Source organism: Carex rostrata, chromosome 1 (assembly GCF_964058835.1).
Source record: "Carex rostrata chromosome 1, lpCarRost1.2, whole genome shotgun sequence".
In the NCBI taxonomy this organism is placed as follows: Eukaryota; Viridiplantae; Streptophyta; class Magnoliopsida; order Poales; family Cyperaceae; genus Carex; species Carex rostrata.
Genome location: NC_135918.1, coordinates 1,966,190 through 1,988,225, shown reverse-complemented (window position 1 = coordinate 1,988,225; position 22,036 = coordinate 1,966,190). Strand labels below are relative to the sequence as shown.

General features: G+C 34.0%; 1 protein-coding gene and 1 pseudogene across 1 annotated transcript; both read left to right on the top strand.

Annotated features, from left to right (window-relative positions):
• Positions 1-3,604: 3,604 nt before the first annotated feature.
• LOC144551398 (putative purple acid phosphatase 20) lies at positions 3,605-8,879 on the top strand. The gene is made up of 4 exons (XM_078299346.1): positions 3,605-3,902; positions 7,021-7,312; positions 7,734-8,131; positions 8,227-8,879. Exons 1-4 carry the CDS (start codon positions 3,753-3,755, stop codon positions 8,665-8,667), a joined length of 1,281 nt encoding a protein of 426 aa, XP_078155472.1. The 5' UTR covers positions 3,605-3,752; the 3' UTR covers positions 8,668-8,879.
• Positions 8,880-10,585: 1,706 nt separating this feature from the next.
• Positions 10,586-20,536, top strand: LOC144547618 (uncharacterized; annotated as a pseudogene).
• The last annotated feature ends 1,500 nt before the right edge of the window (positions 20,537-22,036 follow it).

Here is a 22,036-nt window from a genome sequence, read left to right as displayed (position 1 = left end):
GTTCACAAAAAATTATGAGATTTTAATTTTATTTTAGTTGTCATAAATAGCTTGTAAAAAACGTACTAATGTGGATAATTTATAGACGTTGATTTTTCAACTTATTAATTTACATAAAAACAAAATTGAAATGTGATAATTTTTTATGAGCATGTAGAAAAAATACCATAGATCACATCTAACAATTTTATTTTGACTTTTAAGTTTTAAATTTTGAGTTATTAAAGTTTTAAAAAATAAAGGCATGATGGAGACACAAAAAATAGAGGCATTTGAACCCTCCTCATACAAAATATATATCAATAAAAGTTAACATATTCTCGTTTTTTTTTTCATTTTGGTAAATTAGGTTATTTTTTCCAAGCATATAAAATGATGATGAATTTCGTCTCTCTAAAAAGATTCTATTTTATAAGAGACAAATTAAAATAAATTTAATGTCACAGTTAATGGAAAGTTTTTATTTTATTAACATAAAAAATCATGTTTCTTAAATTGAAAAAAAAAATAACAAGAAAACGCAAAGACCGGATAAGGATATGATGTCGTTTTTAAGTATTGTAAATAAACAAAAGCATTAAAGCAACACTTTATAATTTTGATTAAGCATTAATTAGCCTCAAGTAAACGTGGATTGTCCTGGAGAAGTTATTGGAAAAAATAAATAAAAATAAAACGAGGGCTTGATGGAGCAATTTTCTTTTTTGCAGATGGATGCGGCCTTTCATGAGCCGTGAGATCGGATAGCGGGCCCCCAGCTGTCAGACATTTTCATTTTTCCATTGTTTTTTTTCTTTCTTTTCTAGGTTGTTTTCTCGCTCCTTTTTATTTTCGTTTTTGTTTTATGTTGTTACAAAATTCACTCTCTTTTCTCTTAAATATGCCATATAAATTACATAGTTTTATTATGAATTTTATTCATAAAATTTGTATTTTTTTATTAGATAATTTCCATGAAATTGGGATTTGTAAGCATTTGATTTGCCAATTTTCTTAGAATTAAATTGGTAAATTCCTGAGATTATTTTGATAAATCTCATGAACTTTAATTGGTTTGGATTTTTCATAAATTTGGCATTTGTTTGGGTTTGTTTGAAAATTCGAGGAATTAGTTTAACAAAATTCTAAAAACCAAGTGTTTGTTTGGATTTGGAGTCTATTGAGGCCGGTTGGGATCTCTTGTAGCCTTTGAACATCATCAATATCATCATTTTCGTTTCATCATTCATTTTGGTAGGGGTCAACACATTTATCACTATATATCATAAGTGATTAGTATTATCACCTTATGGTCCTTATCTCTTCAATTCAACTTGCTCACAAACGTGATTCTAGAACATTATCACTACATTAATTATATGGCAAAGGCTTCTATGGACATAAGGACCTATTTGTAAAATGAACATATTTTTATTTTCAAAGTTAAAACAGTCGATCCGAGCCGTTCATCTTGTTCTTCATATTAATATGTGCTTGGAGACCAAATTTTCTGAATTTTTTAAATATTTATTAAGATGGATACAAAATTCAATGGTCTGAATTTGATATTTTTTATACAATCGCAACATGGCGTTAAAAAGAATCAGAATTTTCTCCGTCACTCAAAAACAAATTTTGAATGCATGAGTTATTACTTGTTACATTGTATTTTCTTTTTTTTTTGAATGATTGACAGAGGCTGCCAATTTAGCAAGAAATGTAAATTACATCCCACGCACATACTATCTATCTATTCAAGAAGGTAAAGCAGGTTCAATGATCATCAATTGCACGATAGCATCGCCGACTGGCGTGAATCGAATATACTGCATTGGTTACCGCAATACCGCGTGGCACAACCGACCAAATGCCGCCACGTGAACTCTATTCCAAACTAACAAGCAATTCAATTGTCTAAACGCACTAACCCAATCCTAGGAAATATCGGACGCATACACATAATAACAAATCTGAAATTTGGCGGTTTGAAATATATTAATGTTATTAAAAAAAATAATTTATAAATTTTGTGAATAGTTCCGATTTGAGAGAATTTCATATATACCACTCAAAAAATATGATATTACTTATTTACTATTCAAATTTCTATAATTACATATTTATCATTTAAAAATCTAATAACTCACATATTTACTCGATTAATAAAAAATTGAGATTAATTAAGTTTAGAATTATATAAAATACAATTAATAAGTTATTTAGTCTCTTCTCCTCTTTTGTCTCTTCCTCTTTTGCACACATATTTCTCTCTTTTTTTTTAAACGTAACTTCTCATTTTCGCTTAAACTCTCTAATAATCTCGTCTCTCCCGCTTAAACTCAGAGAGAAGGGGCAGCAAACTTGGATATAAGGATTTTTACTCCAGCTTGATCATCTAAAAACAAGGGAACCACTCCAACTTTTCTAATAAAATGACTCATATTGAATTCGACATTGATATTGCAACATATTATCAAAGTAGTAATTGAGTTTGAGAATCTGTGTTTTGGTATTAGCTTAGTTTGAAATATTTATTTTTAATATTTTATATTAGATATAAAGAAGAATGGTTCTAAGAAAAGAAAAATAGGGTACTAAATTAATCCTTGATTAATTATAGTTTTAAGAAAATTAAACATAATTAATCTGAGTTTTGGGTATATTTGATATATACTAAAGTTATATTGGGTAAATATGTGAGTTATTGTATTTTTTATTTTTTTATGATAAATATGTAATTACAAAAATTTAATTGGAAAATATGCTAATTTCACAATTTTTAAGTGTTATATACATCAACCATTATCATAAAACTCTTGAAAATTGGAATGAATCAGATATAATATGAGTAATATTTATAAAAGTTGTCAATAATTATTTAATTCGACTCCGGGTATTATCATTAAATTTGTACAAGTTGCTAATAAAATCTGTAAATTAATTTTGAAAACTTTAAAATTTTAACTACAAATTGTGTATCATCTCAGATGAATGAGCTAGTAATTTTAAGTTTAATTTTCTAGAATAATGAGCAAATTAAACTAGTTTAGTCTGTCTCAAATATTAGTTGTTAGATAAGTACATCAACTATAAGCTATCTTATTAAGATTATGATTAAAATTTAAAAAGTAAACTTGGTCATGACGCAATTTCGTGAGTTGTATTCTCAAATAATGCAAATCGTCGAACACTTGATTTGCGCTCGTACTATACGTAACCACTGTCGTAGCCCCTTAACTCTGGTTAACCCAACTAAATTATATAATAGGTGTCAAAAATATTTATAATTTGATAATCAGATTTATATTTGCATAAATTAATCCACATATAATTTTTTTTTTTAAAATGCATTTGAATCTTGCACAGTTGAAATCCAAAATTGGTTCATTTCTTAAAGGATTCGATAAGTAATATTTGTTATTTTATTATATTAAATATGATCTTGAGTTATTTAAAAATTATATGTATCACATACTTTTACAAAAATAAAATCATAATTAGTTATATAACTTCATTTAAAATTTAATGAATTTGTATTTATGATTCATCGACTGTCCTACCTATATGCCTGTCCTGTCGTACCACAAGTCGACAATGCTTGTCTCCTAGTACCACTACTTTCATATTTGATATTACCAATAAATCCCATTCCCATTATATTGATACTTGATAGTAGCACCGCGCGGTTAATCATACTCCCATTATATTGATACACATTTACCACATCTCATTTCATTCTTCCTCTCCTCCCTCTCGCTCCTTATTTGAAAGCCATGGCGGTTTGGTTTTCTCCACCTGTGGCCCTTATTCTCTCTCTATTTCTTGCAATAGTGGTGTGCTCCTATTCTTACCAGCGACCTCAGCCCAGAGATTTGGTATATATTCCTGAAACAGAGGATACCGATGGCACCTCTCCTCAACAGGTACCTCTCTCTGATACTTACCCTTTTTCTCTCCCCTTTTTGTTGAATGTTGGTATAATCTTTTTAAATTCAAGACGGTACATATGAAGAGAGAAGGTTGAAAAGTCGAATCGACGAAGCAGTGGCAAATGCTTCCCCAATTATTATTTTGTTAAAAGAATAGTAAATTTGACACAAAATTAAAAGAGAAGAAGAGAAGAGGAAGTCGCAGATGCCTCTCCTGTTTTGAATAGTTACTCTGCTATGTGAAACGGGATTGCTATCCTCTGCATTAACTCAAAAGGGAATCTTTTGAGTTAATGAATATTAACCGTCTGATTTTAAACGGAGTCAATCCGCCACTTGCCTATAACATGAGGGTTCTTTCAATATTAGTGTAGATCTAATCTGCACGAATTTTAAAGTACATTAGACGATTGACATTGATTAACTCAAAAGATTTCCTTTTGAGCTAACGCAGAGGATACGAATTCGTGAAACGGCGCACCGTGGTCTCAAACCTTGAATAATGAATTGTTTGATTTCTTGCATGAAACATTACAAGTGAGGTAAGCAAACAGTAGACAGTCCAAAAGTTGGTGCTATTGTAGTACTAAATTCCAACCAGACCCAACTAATTTTACACTTTTTATTGGGGACCTCCGTCAGCTCGTCCGGTCCAAGTGAATTTTTTTAACAAACCATAAATAAATTTTAGATTATTAACTTGACTGATTTTTTTTTTACAAAAATCATAAGTAATGAATAGATAATTTCGGTACCTTCTATTTATATCCAAGAGATACAAAATAAGCTATTCGGTGTCTCTTAATTTTCCCTTTAGTAGTAAAATATTATGGTATGGAAAGTACCGAATAGACTATGCGATACTTCTTGCATTTAAATGGCACATACGGAATAGTCTATTTGATACTTATGATTTTTATAGTTTTTGTAAAACAAAAAAACCAAGCAAATTGGTTTTCTAAAATTCATTTTTTTAATTATAGTTAATAAAAAAAAAAACCCCCAAGTATAACCCTGATCCAGTTTCAACACTCAAAGAATATATATCAACATTATCTTTGTAGTTCCGTTTGGTTTTCCCAAGTTGAAGGATTTAAAAGAAAAATGCAAAGTAATTCTTTCTAGAATTAAAGGAATAACTATTCCTTAATTCCTGGTAGAAATCCTGGGCAGAGACAATCCTCTTGACTGAGGTATGGATTGGAGTGAAATTCACATAATCTGGCAAGTTGCCAACTTACCCTCAAAAAGAAATTCACATAATCTTTAAATCTAACGGATCTAATTTTAATTTGTAAACATTGTTGGTAATTTGAACATAAAAATATTATCTATTATTCAAATAATAATAATATTTTAATTAACTATAATAATACTAATAGAAATAATATTCAACTTAATATGGTAATAAAATTAAATTTGTGATTCATTGATGTGTATTACTTTTAAATAAAAAATAGCTTCTAGTTTCAAAATTCAACATTAGAATATGCTTTATTATATATCATGCACATTAAAAGTTATGAAATTCAATTCAGTTTTGCTATTAATAAGACAACTTGAATTTGCAACATTATGTACTTGATGTATAATATCAAATAACACTCGAAATCATATGAAACTTATATGATTAGCATCATGTCTATAATTTTTTTTGGATTGATTATAAGAAATGTCATCAAGATTTTTTTTTTATTAAAAAGTTTTGAGACACTCCAACATCTTTTATATGTCATTCTCGAAAGTTGAACATGCTTATCTCCATAGAGAAACGGAGCTCGTGCCACTGCACTAAGCCCACGACAGTTCTTTGTTATCAAGATTGTTAAGTTAATATCTATTTTGAATGAATAATATTAATAAATATACAATTACCATAAAAATTGTAATAATATACAGCTATAATTTTGTTTACCAACAGAAAAAAAAAAATTATATCTAGATCAAAATATGAGTTTTGTTGTAATAATATAGAGGCGAAGCCATGGTTAATTCGCTTGATCCTGATTCAAGATATATATATTGAGAAAATTTTCCCCAATATGATAGCTCAAAAAACAAAAAGACCAAACATGCAAGGTGTAAATTAATTGCACAATATTGTCTTATCTAAAAATATATTTGTTTAATGTAAGTAAAATATATGATGATTATTAAGTACTATTTTTTATTTAATCTCACTTTGAAAAAAAATTATAATTTCGCTCCTCTTTGCATATAAAATCCCTGTGGCATAAAAAGTAATGACCTATTAATTATTTGCAGATGTGCAAAACATTGAACTTATGCAGTAGAACATTTCAAACCTAATTTAGATGAAACCTCACTATCAGAGGCAATTCAGTGTACACTTGAAACTCTAAAAAAATATCTAGAAATTTCTGTCTAACACGGAATGAAGCTTCTCTTCCAACCTGGTACATAAGCCATACATTTCGTATTCCTTTAATCAACAAGATCAAAAGTTCATGATATCATTGTTGTGATTTCTTTTAAGGGATGTATTCCTCTAAACCTGACCTGAGGCCACACGTCAGATTGGGTACAGGCCTTTTTTTTTTCTCTTTTCAAGATATCCAGGCCCTGTTATTAATTGTAATCCAGATAACGATACATGGCCGGATGGTCTATATCATGTATTCATGTTGCATGAATGTTCCAAATTTAGCGCACAGATTGAATTAGAAATTACGGACGACCAACATGGCCCGTATCCGAACTTGAATTATAATACCCTACTATTTAAGCATGAATAGTCCGTACTCTGAGAAATTTTTTTAAAAAAAAGTACAACAACAAAAAATTACAGGGTTCAATTTATTTGTAATAGTTCAAAAAATGTTACTAACTTATTTATATTTGCTAGAATTTAGTACATTAATCATAAATAATGTAATTAACCATTAATTGACCTCCTTTCCTTGATATACCAATTTTGCCTAAAAAAAACTTAGGAGATCATACTAACGAGAGAGGCCAACCAAAATTATGGCAGATATAATGGCAGTAATATAGCCCTCCACTGTCTAGACTAAAAATCAATTTTTAACTGGAGCTGGAATGAGGCTATAATTGATATATAAATCACATTTGATAACTTCTTGTATGGTAGGTTCACATCTCGCTGGTTGGAACCAACAACATGAGAGTCTCATGGATCACAAACAAGGATGCACCGGCCACTGTGGAATACGGCACTTCCCCTGGAAAGTACTCCTTTTCTGCAAATGGCAACACCACCTCATACTCATACTTGATATATAAATCAGGTCAAATACATGACGTCGTCATTGGTCCATTGAATCCTGATACGGTTTACTACTACAGATGCAGCGGTAGTTCATCGAAAGAGTTCTCCTTCAAGTCCCCACCTTCTGATCTACCCATCAAGTTTGTTGTAGTAGGTAAGTTTATACATCTTTTTTTATTTTAAAGTTTTGAAATTTAGCTATTTTTTATAACAATTTGTCATTACAAATGAGACATAAAAGAATGATTGGAAGTTCCTTTTCTTTGCCTTCTTATCTAGATTTCTGCTACAAATTAAGTACAAGCAAATTAATGAAAAACTTTTTTCTGTTTGGACACATTATTTGCCGGTTTCTGTTTATGCTATACTGATCTGTAGTTGACTGCACAGTCTCCACCCAACAAGTTCTTATGATATAAATTTGAAAGATGCATGATTGGAGAAAAGAAAAACAATTAGGTAGCATTAATTGTTTTCTCATTAAGACAGCTTTGATGCCAAAATGACATCTGCATTTCTTTAATTTCTCTCAACAAATTATAGTGGACGATAACTACAATGAAATTAATCAACAGGTGATTTGGGCCAAACGGGATGGACCCAAAAAACACTGGATCACATCGCCGCAGTGCCTTATGATATGCTTCTTCTGCCGGGTGACCTGTCATATGCCGATTATATCCAGTCTCTCTGGGACAGCTTTGGCCGACTAGTCGAGCCATTGGCTAGTGCGCGGCCATGGATGGTCACTCAAGGCAACCATGACGTAGAGAAAATTCCATTGGTACACTCCAAGTCATTCGTTGCCTACAATTCCCGGTGGCCAATGCCATTTTCTCTCTCATCATCGCCATCAAACCTCTTCTACTCATTTGATGTTGCATCATCAGTTCATGTCATCATGCTCGGTTCCTATGCAGACTACGGGACTGATTCTGACCAGTACAAATGGCTGCAATCTGACCTTGCCAAGGTGCCTCATTTAATATTTTAGTGCCATATTTCTTAGTGATGTTTAGAGAAGGACTACTAATTAAAATTCAAACATGCTTATTTCATGGCATGCAGATAGACCGAAACAAGACACCGTGGCTAATAGCATTGATCCATGCACCGTGGTACAACACGAATGAGGCGCACCAGAAGGAAGGGGAGGACATGAGGCAGGCAATGGAGACCCTGCTGTATGGGGCTCGTGTCGATGTGGTCTTCGCGGGTCATGTGCATGCATACGAGAGGTTCACGGGCATTTATAACCACAAAATGGACCCACGTGGGCCGGTGCACATTACCATTGGTGACGGAGGCAACAAAGAAGGCCTGGCGAAGAATTATCAGGATCCACCACCAGCCATTTCGCTATTCAGGGAAGGTAGTTTCGGGCATGGGAGGTTTGATGTAGTGAATGCGACACATGCATTGTGGGCATGGCACCGGAATGATGATGATGTGGCAGTGATAGCTGATCAGGTCTGGATAACCAGCCATTCATCAGATCCTACTTATTAACTAGTTATCAAGTAAAAAAAAAAAAAAAAACTAGTTATAAAGATATTTAGGATTTAATATACATATGTAGAATAGTCATACACAGGAATAGTGAATATTGAATAAAGAGGCATCTGGCCAGACTAGTTACAGAAAAAAGGTAGTTCCATAATGCTCCGACTGAAAGTCCATATATGTAGATTACAAGGATCAAAATAGATGATGTTTATTTAATTAAAATTTGCCTCATTTTGTTAGGCATCTGATTATATTTCAAGTTTTGCATATAACGAAGCAAGGTAGAACAAACTACAGTTCCATATATAAGAAATGAATTCAAATCCAGTTAGGTGCAGGTTCGAAATCCGAACGAGAGAATTCTTTTTTTGATGTTAAATAGTTGGATAGCTTAACTTCAAACTTTTACTTTAAAAAAATCCAGTTAAAAGTAAGAGATTAAAATTTTTGAAAAAATATTACTAGAGATAAAAGAGTGACTAAATTTTTGGAAAAATATTACTAGAGATAAAAGAGTGACTAAAGGGCATTAATGTGAAATAAAGAAGTATTACGATATCCAGTAAAGAAGGCTTAGATTATAAAAAGAGTCATTGCTGGAAGCTGCTTTTGGTGGAACTAAATCAGTGTAGCTCTCATTTTCTAAGCTCAATAATAAAAAAAATAAAAAGTTAATAACCAATGTGGGGCCTGTCCGTATAAAAGCTATTGGTGTTAGGTTGTTTTCTTGGGCTCATTCTTGGCAAATGGCAACCACATGTAGGGCCTGTCCTTTTAGAAACTCGATTTTCACCCAAATGTACCTCGGTTATTTGAAACGGATACGTTCACACTAACAAGCATATATCTAAGAAGCATGTTTCCAGAAATCGGAATCGGAATCGGAATTGGAATCGGATTTTTGACCGCCGAGTCAGAATCGGATGAATCGGCCGGAATTGAAAGAATCGGATCGGTAACTCGGGTATTTTTCACATAAGTTTGTTTTGTAGTCAAAAATAGAAAAAATTGATAAAAATAATTTGTAAAAAAACTATATTAATTAAGACAATATTACATGAATAAAATATGTAGAGTCACATGATTTATTTAAATTATTTTACATGAATAAAATCAAAATCTGCACTGTACAAGAAAAAACAAAAGCATGCGCCAATGAGTAAAATAATTTGCATTGTACGAGAAAAAACAAAATCTGCACTGTAAATTTTTAAAAAAAAGAGAGGGGCCGACTGCATTTCTAATTCCTAGTAAAATCAAAGAAAGAGTAAAATAGTAAAATGAGAGGGACCGACTGTAAATTTTCATTTTATTCCTCATCTCATTTCTTTCTACTCCCGACTCTTCTTCTTTCCAGCTTCGCAAATGGAGATTTTCGACTTCTGAACTCCACCTTTTCCTGCGTCAATGGAGAGTTCTGAAAATCGGCCAATCTCTTCTCCTTGGCCAATTGAATTTTTGCGCCGATTGAGACTCTCCTCAGGAAACTCGAATGGCACCTCCTACGACAGAGCACAGCACAGTCCAGGTTAATGAGAGTCGGAAGTTTTTTCTTGGAATCAGCTCAACTCGGACAAAACTTAGTGTAACTAGGTTGACTCGGCCGGTAAATCAGAAAACTCGGCCGAGTCAAACACTGTTCATCCGAGTTTTGCTGAGAAACTCGCACAGGCGCGAGACTCGGGTAAAACTCGACCCGGTTCCGTACGATTCCGAGTTGACTCGGAATCGGCCGATTTCTGGAACCATGCTAAGAAGTTGTATCATTTGCAAGTTGTATTATATTTTCCTCCCTAATTTTGTGTTAGACTGACTTGGGAGGGAATTATCTCCTCTGGTATTTCTGTGTTTAAGGTGCTGACTTCAGAACTTTTGTATCAGCCACCTGTAGATGTTTTTGGTAGTAGTTGGATAGGGTTCAATGGGTCAGAGTTCAGATTTTCACTTTATTGTGGACTGGCATGCAATTATTGCTAATTTTGCATGGCCACTGGCCACAGAAGAAAAGAAGGATGTAACCGGAGCCTTGCCATCTCAACTGAGGCTACTGGTATAAATGCTGTTGTTGGGTAAGGGTATTACAGGGCATTAGTGGTTAGTAGTGTTTTTCCAGTGCAATTTCAACTGTTGCTGTAACAAGACTGTTCTGTTAATGGAAAGGGCCTAAGGGCTATTTAGACAAAAAAAAAAACATATGTATATAATATAACATTATAACCATTTTTTTTTTAAAGAAGGGGCCACTGATTTCCATTAAATTGAAAATCAAAGTATTATACAGCATTACCGGTGCTAACAAATTATTACCAGCTACACATGTACCACATTACATTATAACCATAAGAGCCCACTAAAGAATAGTTCAGAGGCCTCTCCGTTACGGACAAGTATCATTTCCAATATTGTAAAAGATTTCCTTCACGGTTGAGATTAACTCTCAGCCGCTTTGAGATTCAGGCTAACATAGAGGGCAATATTATTGGGCTTTGTGATTCGTGTCAAGTTAAAAAGAACAGTCCAGATCCAATAATTCTAAAAGATTCTCTATTATAATATCAGGGAAATTTAGATCCCCAGTATCGTATTAGAGAATCTTTTAGAATTATTGGATCTGAATTGTTCTTTTTAACTTGGCACAAATCACAAAGTCTAATAATACTGCTCCTTGAGGACCTAGAGGCCATTCTTCTGCAGGTGGTCACCCTGAAAACATGCAACTAGTGGAGTGGGTGACTACTAAATTTGGCTATTTTTTGTCAAGATTGTAGACTCCTAGTTATTTTTGAGGTGTCAATGTGCACATTGGACAGATTGTTAGATTAAGTTACTCCATCTCTCTAGATGAAGTAACTTACTCCACCTGTAGGTCCCGCAATTAGAGTAACACAATGTTATAATTTTATCTCTCTTCATGAGTTTACTCCACCAAACTCCAATTAACCTCCAACCAAACATGATTATTTTAATCTACGTTAGCTTGAAATAAGAAATTTAATCCGGATTAACTTTACTCCACAACCAAACACGATCCTAGTGACTAGTGATGTTGAATTGTTGATAATGCTGTGTAGGATTTGTTGCTGAAAGTTAGCTTATTCAGTTGCATAGTAGTAAGGGTGTCAATGATATCTGTTTACCCTACTCGTATCGTATTCGATAATATGGGTATGGGTAAGGTTTTTTTTCGTTAGTTTAATAGATATGGGTATGGGTAAAGATTTTTTTCATTAGATAAACGGGTATGGATACGAGTAAAAATTATTTCGTATCCATTAGATAACGGGTAATTATATGAAATAAATTATATATCGATATATCAATATTATATTCAATTTATTTATGTCCCTATTTTTCATATTGCTTTATCAATACTGAAGATGCATCAACACTAATTCATTTCCTTATTTTCTTCCTTATTCATAGTTGTTGCCTTTTTTTCAATTCTGAAAATGAAAATATTATACTGTAAAATCTGGCTCACATTTCAATCATCTTCCTTTTTCCTCTTGAACTATTCTTAGCCTCTTGGGTATTACAGTACAATATGATATTTCTGATTTATTCTTCTATACACAGTGTACTTCTCATTTCTCTAGGATCAATTTTTAATTATTAGTATTGATTGTTGTTCGAGCAAAAATCCTTTTCGTCAATTTGACTAATTGGTAAAAACATACAATTATTGAATTTTACGATTTCTTCTATTTTTTCAAAGATATGCAGGTTCAAGTCAAATGGAATTGTATTATGGAGTACTTGGACTGAAGAAATCATGAAGACCTTTATCAAGAATACAAATTGTAAAATCAGATACTTGGTAAAGTAAGTTTGAAGCTGTTTTAACAGAGGTAAAATGTTAGTAACGTTTATAAAACGTTGTAACATTTTAAACCTGTTAGAAATGCTGAAGTAACAGCTTGATCAAATTCAGAAACAACTTAAAACGTTGTAACATTTTTACAAAACGTTATAACATTTTAGGATTGTCAGAACTGCTGAAGAACAGCTGTTCAGAAACAACATGAAACGTTGTAACGTTTTTAGAAAATATTGTAACGTTTTAGGATTGTCAGAACGATAAATATAGCTGTATCAAATTCAAAATTCAAATTACAAACGTTGTAACGTTTCACAAAAAGTTACAACGTTTTAATTAAAACTGAGTTTCAAACAATTCCTGTTTTTGATTAAGATTTTACAAAGCAAAACATTATGTAACGTTTTACTAAGCTGTTAGAAAATTGAAATTCTAAATCGCATTTTGAACTAAAATGTTGGTAACGTTTTAGCTCATTTTTGAGCTGTTTCTATAAAATGGGCTTTGGCCTTTCTTCCCAAAGCATCTCAACCGACCCTAAACTTCTAAAAAACGATTTTATGAGAGCTTGCTTAGCTTACTCCATTCTTGTGAGAGCTTAAAACTTCAAAATCCCTCAAACAACCTCAAACTCACTTCTCTAATCTTGATTTAGATTATGTTAGAGTGATCTATTGAGTATTTTCTCTTGAGTTTCTAGACAATCGAGACCTTATTCTCATCTCTTTGTGTTGGCCGTTTGACTTCCCACTTGGTGTGTAAGGGCTCAACGGTTCACAAGTTGTAATCCTTTCATAGGCGCACCCACAAGAGGTTGCGAAGCCTCGGAGACGTAAGCTTTTGTTTTTCCAAACTCTGTTAACATCCTGCGTGTCAAATTTCTCTAAACTCATCTATTTACTTTCAATTGCAATTTAATTTCAGTTTTTGAGCAATTTAGAGGTGCACTAAGTGTAACATTGACAAGGTGTGTTCCATTATATTTGATGAAGTTTTTTTTTTTTTTTTATCTAAAGTGAAATAAAATCAAGCCAAGGCAAGGAGATATAAATGTTGGGTACAGCCCGTACTGATGCTTTGTTTTAAAGATTCATGTTTTTAATCTGAAAGTGATTTGGTGTTAGTTGGATTATAAGATGATTTTGAATCTTTCTTGCAAATTAGTACGAATTTATTGGATGTATTTTGCAAATTCACTTTCTGGGCCTACTAATTTTAGCAATACGGCTATGTTGCGTACTATGAAGTTTTATTAGTTTGCAAACATATTTTGTTTCAAAGCAACCATTATATATAATTAAGGTGGTGTCATTGCTTTCTCGTATCAATAATGGTTCAACCTTTCTGCTTGCTGAAAAATGCACAGTCAGATCTAGTAGTGCCTGTGCTGATGGGGAGAGGTACGTGTCCAGATTATGTGTTAAGTTTAATAAAATATAAGAAACCAATATTTAACCATTTGAAAAAAAAAATGAAATTGTACATGAGTAGGGGTGTCAATTTCACCCTTTTATCCATTTACCCGATCCGTACCGTACTCGATAAGATAGATATGAATAGTTTTTTATCGTAAATTTATTGGGTACAGGTACGGATAATTTATTTTCATTATCTAAATTGGTAAGAGTACGGGTACAAGTAATTATAAAAAGAATTATATTATACATATATATATAGAGAGAGAGAGAGTGACTAATGTGCATTCGTATACATATGGCCCGATATGCATACGATCCAAATTTGAAATTTTAAAATCCAAAACGTCGATCCGAACCGTTCATCTTGTTCTCTATATTAATATGCGCTTGGAGATCAAATTTTACATTTTTCTGAATTTTTTTACTATTTATTAAGCCACTTTGAAAATTGTTGATCCCACGGTGACTGCTTATTTTACTGTTTTGTTAAGCCACCGTTGGATCAACAATTTTCAAAGTGGCTTAATAAATAGTAAAAAAATTCATAAAAATGTAAAATTTGGTCTCCAAACACATATTAATATGGAGAACAAGATGAACGGTTCGGATTGACGTTTTGGTTTAGAAATTTTAAATTTGGACCGTATGCATACGAATGCACATTAGTCTCTCTCTCTCTCTCTATATATATATTCTCTATATATATATATATATATAGAGAGAGAGAGAGTAGAAGTAGGGTGTTCTTAATCTCACCAAAGTATTTTGTGAGCTTAACTCCAAAACCTATCAAATCGATTTCAAATGACGAATCCGAACTGTTGGAACCCGCCTATCTTACGTGTGATGAGTCTACATGTGAAATTTTTAAACATTCGAATTAATTTAGTATAAAGTCAAGCGGTCAAAAAACGTTCAAAAAATGAATGTACTAAAATTAATTTATTAACCTTCTAATTTTGATCGATTGACTTTATACTAAACTAATTCAAATGTTTATAAATTTCACATGTAGACGCATCACACGTAAGATAGGCGGGTTCCAACGGTTCAAATTCGTCATTTGAAATCGATTTAAAGGGTTTTGGAGTTAAGATCACCAAACACTTTGGTGAGCTTAAGAACACCCTAGTTCTACTTAGACATTTGCTAAAACTCGAACGGGTAGTACCCGTTTTGCCCAGCCCATACCCGTTACCCGAGGTACCTGTACCTGTGCCCAGGTAAAGGCGGGTAAACGGGTACGGGTTTGAGACGGACCATACTCAAAGATTTGGGAAAAAACCCGTCCAACCCGTACCCGTCTTGTTGGATTTTGGGGTAACCAAAACTCGTTTAGGCTTAAGCTGCGGAAAGAACGTAAAACAAAAATTTTACTTCTAACTTAAGCCAAGAATTAAACGGGGTATGTCAGGAAACTTTCCAAGGCGGTCCACCTTCAGTATTCCTTTGGCATCAAAACCCAATTTAATCCTTTAACAGATCTACTCCATGATTGATTTCTAAAACTTTAATCTACTTACCAATTAAATAGATTAATATAACATATTTATACCTTGTTTCCAAATCACAGTTGGAATGCAGACCGAGCAAGTAGAGCTACATCATGGGAATGATTCTCCTCGGAGAACCAAACGTATGGTGCCTCTATAGGTTATCCACCAGGACTAACTAGAGAGCGATTTATTTCTTTTGCCAGAAATACCGTAAACCGCAGAATTCTAGAAAAACACTATTCACGGGGAAAAGACAAAAACCCGTAAACACGAATTTTTGGTTACTCAGTTTCACAAATAAGCAAAACTGAAATACCGCGAAATTCGAGAAAACACTATTCATCAATCCCGTAAATATACTTCACAACAACCCGCAAGATTATACGTCAACTACATATAACTTTCTTTTCTCAACCGAAACACTATTTGGGAGAGAAACCGAGAAAGAGAGAAAATACCGATTCGTTTCGACACGAAACGATACGAGTGAATTAGTGGTTTTTCTCTCTACCCCTCCACCCCTATTTATAGGGTTAAGGGTCGGTTGCTAAAAGACCGAAATACCTCGGGTGGATAAGGATGATGACGTGTCATGTGGATAAGGATGATGACGTGTCATGCGAATAAGGATGACATGTGAAAAGACCAAAATGCCCTTGGTCGAAATCAATATCCATATAATTATTCTGAACAATTATAGTTATTGCGGTTGTTGTTTCGGTAACTTTTATACAACGTACCGTGTACGTTTAGAAATTAACCGTTGTTTTTGCTTGTCATCTTATATGACATTTATAATTTAATTATAACACGTATAATTAATTATAATCATCTTACTATTGATCATAACCAATTTATAATCAATCACAATAAGATTATCCGATTAACTCCTATATGGTGTGACCCAATAGGATCTGTGTTATGTTGGTAAATAGAATTAAAACTGTTTTAACTTCTATAATCATGAGAGTCATCTGGCAAAACGCATCATGACCATCCAATTACACAGATGATGCTGTACAGTACAATATCACGATCCAGTAAACAATTTACTTGTGTCAGTTCTTTTGTCACATAGCTATCAGATCAGTTTCAAGGTAGATGTGTGTCATCCTTGCTAACTTAATTTTTTCTTGATCTTGAGCAGATTATCAAATATGATTACTCTTGTAATTATACCGCATGCAGATAATCTAACTCTACCAAGGGGCCCAGTGATGCTATAACTCGTACAAAATACGAGGGACAATAGTACTTTTGGTAAATCATCACTTCCTCAGCATAAGTTATGTATGCCGAAAAGCTACCGTTATAGCTACTTTTTACAGATAGCGTTAGGTAACAGTCATAGATACATCTCTTATGTAGGAAAAATGAATACCTCATACTTTAGAACTTAACACTGAATGAAAGCATTAATGACACGAACACAATTCCGTATAATGTTCCATTCGGGGTTTGTCAGATATCATGTTCCTGGAACATATATCTATGTGATTAAAATGACAGCTCCTTGTCTATGGTCTGTAAAACTTGATCATCATTTAATCCACATACTAACCTTATCGTGGTAATTAGTGTTCCTGCTAATTACCTTGGTCAGTGACTTTTTAGAGTATATATCATCTATATTATGAAGTTTCACAATTCCAGTCATGAACTCAAAATGATTCATAAATACAATAATACTCAAGGAAACAAAATGATATTAATCATCCAATTCATGAACAAATCTTTATGATAAATTATCGTATTATTGACTTCTAGATTATTACACTAACACGTCGTACCCGTACCAGGGGCAGAATTGAGGGGGTGCAAGGGGGGACCAGGCACCCCCCATAAAATCAGAATTTTCAGTAGATCTAAAGAAGGATCAGGACCCGTGGCACCCCCCAAAAAATTAAGGAAAATAATTTGCTTGTAGCCCATCAAGGAAATGTTAAGTACTAATTTGTAAAGCCCATTAAGGAAAAAATTTGCTTGTAGCCCAAATAGCCCATAGCCATGGGAAACATTCGGGAAAATTTATAGATTGACTTTGGTAAATTTTTTTCTTTCCGTCAATTTAGTCTAGTTTCCTGTCTCTTCACCTAATCACCTCCCTCCAAAATGTTGATCCCTCTAGCGCATCCTCTCCCTCTTCTGTCTGCCTCTTGGACCCTAGCTTTGCACTTTACTCTCCGCCTCAACATTTTTTGATTTACTCCGCTCTCTCCTTCGAACATCGACTCTTTGCTCATCAAGTTTTCTCTCTACAAGTTCGCCCTGGTTCGACTCCGCCCAGCAGAGGTATGATTTCGCCCCTCATAAAAAAATTGATTTATTGCTAGTAAAGGAAATCACTAGTGCTAGAAATTTCACTTCAATTTTCTGTCTGGATTGAAGAATTCACTTCAACTTTTGTAAATAGCTTTTTTTATCAAGTCTGAGACAAAATATAATTTTCTGAGTTTTTTTATGATTTGTAACTTTTTTTTTCTGTTTTTCAGATTTAGAACCTTCAATAATGAAGCGAAAAACAATAGAATTTTTTTTCAAACCGATCGAAATCGGTACAAGTTCACAATCTGAGTCTCGGGCGAACACAGAAGTTGTTAACTCTACTCAAGTGCAAGAACCTGAACAAAATCGTGCTACATCTGATACGGTTGCACAAGAATCTAGAATTGGATCTTTAATGTATGAGAGAGATCCAGGCAAACGCCGTCCAATTGGGGAGTACTCTGAAAACGAAAGAGATGCAGTTCGAAGATTTTATATAACCGAAGGACCATATCAACCACACTTAAAAGAGTATCCATTAGCAGGATCAGAAAGTCACCGTCGTCGGTTTCAATTTCACTAGTTTAAAAGTTTTCCATGGCTAGAGTATTCACCTCACACACATCGTGCCTATTGCTTGCCTTGTTTTCTTTTCACAACAAAGCCAAAAGGAAAGTGCGGCTCATACACATTTACCGTCAAGGGTTTCCAAACATGGAGGAAAGTTAATGAAGGAAAAGAATGTGCCTTTCTAACTCATATGGGTCAAGATTCAAACTCGGCACATAATTTTGCGGTAAGGTGTTTTGTAAATCTCAAGAATAACATGGGCCATATTGAAAAGGTGATGGTAAGGCAAAATGAGAAAGTAGTGCTCGCTTCGAGACTTAGGCTCAAGGTTTCGATTGATTCCATCAGGTGGTTGACATTTCAAGCATGTGCATTCAGAGGCCATGACGAATCTCTATAATCATTAAATCAGGGAAATTTTCTCCAAATGATCAAGCTTTTGGCCTCTTACAATAAAGATGTGAATGAAGTTGTGTTAGATAATGCTCCAAAAAATGCAAAGTACACTTCACCATTGGTTCAAAAGGAAATCCTTCACATCTTGGCTCGAAAAGTGTAGGTAAGACTGACTTTTTTTTATGTATAGGGTTAAGGATTTCAATTTTTCAATATTTATAATCTTTTCTTATTCTCTTGTACGAATTTAACAACTTTTTTATACAAATTTGCAGACAACAATTAGAGATGAAATTGATGAAAGCAAGTTTTGTGTCCTTGTTGATGAAGCTCGAGATGAGTCTAAAAAAGAGCAAATGGCCCTAGTTCTTCGATTTGTCGATAGAGAAGGATTGATAAAGGAACGGTTTTTGGACCTATTCATGTGAGAGATACTACGGCGTTAACTCTCAAGAACTCAATTTGTGTTATTTTATTGGATAATAGCTTGAATGTGAAAGATATTACAGGTTAAGGATATGATGGTGCAAGCAATATGCGAGGGGAGTAGAACAGACTGCAAGCTCTTATACTCCGAGAGTGTCCTTATGCATACTACGTGCATTGTATGGCTCATCAATTACAATTAGCACTTATTGCAGCATCAAGAGAGGTACGCGAGGTGCATAACTTCTTCCAAGATGCAATTTTCATCGTAAATGTTGTTAGTGTTTCTCCTAAGCGGAATGATGAGTTATTAGCTAGGAGAGCTGCTGAAATTGTGCGTGATATTGATTTGGGAGAACTTGATACCGGTAGAGGAGCAAATCAGATTGGGTCTTTACAAAGGCCAGGAGACACCAGATGGAGTTCTCACTACAAGACCATTTGTAGTTTAGCAAAGATGTTCGGTGCTACAACTGAAGTCCTAAGGAATGTAACGCATGATCGTTCAATCTCGTCTGCATCTCGGGAAGATGCTAGTGGTGCTCTCAAAAGGCTTCTCTCATTTGACTTTGTGTTTATTATGCACTTAATGAAAGAGATTATGGCAATCACCAATGTATTGTGTCAAGCTTTGCAACAAAAATCTTTGGACATCTTAAATGCTATACGTCTCATTTCAACAACTAAGGAGTTGATTCAAGATTTGAGAAATAACGGTTGGGAACCTCTTTTTGAGAAGGTCAAATCTTTTTGTGCAAAGCATGAAGTTGAGCTCCCTGATATGAATCGTAGGTATGTTGATTTTATAATTTTAAGATTGCATCTTTTTTTGTATAGAGCATGATATTGAGTTCTTTAATATGAATTATAGGTATGTTGATCTCACTAAATCTCGAAAGAAGCACGATAACACTACAGTAGAGCATCATTATGGAGTGGACATGTTTGCGGTTGCAATAGATCAACAATTGCAGGAGTTAAATACTCGATTTAGTGAGCAATCTATAGAGTTTTTGACACTTAGTGCCTCTTTGGATCCAAGATATGATTCCTTTAACATCTCCAATATATGTATTTTGGTTGAAAAATTCTATCCTGCTGACTTTTCTGATCAAGAGAGAGCTCAATTGGAGTGTCAACTACCACATTTTCAGCTTGATATATACAGCGATCTGGATCTGCCTTCACTTGCTGATTTGACTTCTGGATTGGTTAAAACTGGTAAAGCTTCAATGTATTTGATGGTTGATAGAATAATGCGATTGGTGATAACTCTTCCTGTCTCTACTACAAGGACGGAGCGTTCATGTTCAGCCATGAAGCTCATCAAGACGGGGCCGCAAAACAGAATGGGGGATGGTTTTCTTCGAGACTACTTGGTGGTATATATTGAAAAGGAAATTGCAGCGAAGTTCACTTCCAACGAAATTATTGATATGTATGATTTGTTAGGAAGTCGTAGGGCTAAATTGAAATTAATATAAATGTAGGATTTAATTTTTATTTCAAAAAAACAATTGTTATGCATACAACATACTTTTGGTAATAGAGATGTTATAATTTTGAATCTATTTAGTATTTAATATTGTTGTTAAGATGGTTATTGTTTAATTAACTTTTATATTTGCAGTTGTTCTTTCGTCTTTCAGCGGCTCGGCCCCCCCAAATTCCAATCCTGGTTCCGCCCTTGACCCGTACCCAAAACCTGCCTACCCGCGCCCGTTTTACCCATACCCGCACCCATTTACCCGACCAACTTTACCCGTTTACTCGTTTACCCTTTACCCGTTTACCCTTTACCCTTTACCCGTTTACCCATTTACCCCTTTACCCCTTTACCCGTTTACCTTTTTTTTTTAAATTCAAATATGTTTTGCCGCCGGTTCAGACAAACCAGGCCCGAACTGATCAAATCAAACCCGACCGGACCCACCCGGGTCAAATCCCGGTTTTTTTTAATTTTGAAAAACAGATTAAAAAACAGTAAACAAAACAAAAACAAAAACAAAAACAGAAAAAAAAACTAAAAAAAAACTAAAAAAAAAGAAAAAAATGGGAAAAAAACTAAAAAAAAAAACTAAAAAAACGAAAAAAAAAACAGAAAAAACAGTATTAAAAACTGAAAAAAAAATACCCGTACCCTACCCGAGGTACCCGTTACCCGAGACGGGCACGGGTAGGTGATATCTCCATATTTGATCTATTGTTCCGACCAATTTCAGTACCAAAACATGTATTCTAAGCCATCAAATAACGTATATTATAGTGATTACATGTAGAATTTGGTACTGCTGTGCTTTCATTCTTACTTTGCAGGAAATTGGTGAAATCGAGAGAATTTCTGAAGTTCAGAGACCTTGATGCGACCCTCATCAGGCTTGACGCGAGGCGCATCAACCACTCAGAGCCGCACCAGCAGGTTGCAGCACCATTGCATGCGAAGCGCATCCATCACCCTTCGATGCGGGTCGCATCGCGAGCTTCCAGAGCAGACAACAAAGGCCCAATAAGGGCCCAGAATTGAAGCATTCGTTTTGAAAGGTCTATAAATAGACCACCCTTGCCACCAGAGAGGGAGTTCCGAATTTGAAGATTCAAAACCTCAAGAATTGGAGTGTTGATCAAGAAAGAAGGGAAGATCCTTGCTAGATTGCTACATTGGGTTCTATCATGATCTCTTCTCTTCTCTCTTCTTTTATGATGTTGTTTGAGTAGATCTTTCTTGTTTCTAGGGTTGATGTAGTCTAAAGCTTTGATTGTATGTATTGAATTTGAATTTGAGTTGTTCTTGTGATCAATTGATTGAGTATTATTCTTTCATTGCTTGATTTTGATTGTTTGAATCTTGATTGTCTATTGTTGAATGTTTCTTGTATCTCTTCTAATATCTTGACTTTGATCCTTCTTGCAATTTAATCAAGCACTTGAGGTAGGTTAGAAATCTGAAAAGATAGATCAATTGAACCGAAAGGTGAGATTTCCAT

Bases quoted from the DNA above. Each gene is read 5' to 3' on its own strand.
- LOC144551398 (XM_078299346.1), top strand. From the start codon at position 3,753: ATGGCGGTTTGGTTTTCTCCACCTGTGGCCCTTATTCTCTCTCTATTT. The intron at 3,903-7,020 runs GTACCTCTCTCT...CTTGTATGGTAG, and splicing joins ATGGCACCTCTCCTCAACAG to GTTCACATCTCGCTGGTTGG. The intron at 8,132-8,226 runs GTGCCTCATTTA...CATGGCATGCAG, and splicing joins TGCAATCTGACCTTGCCAAG to ATAGACCGAAACAAGACACC.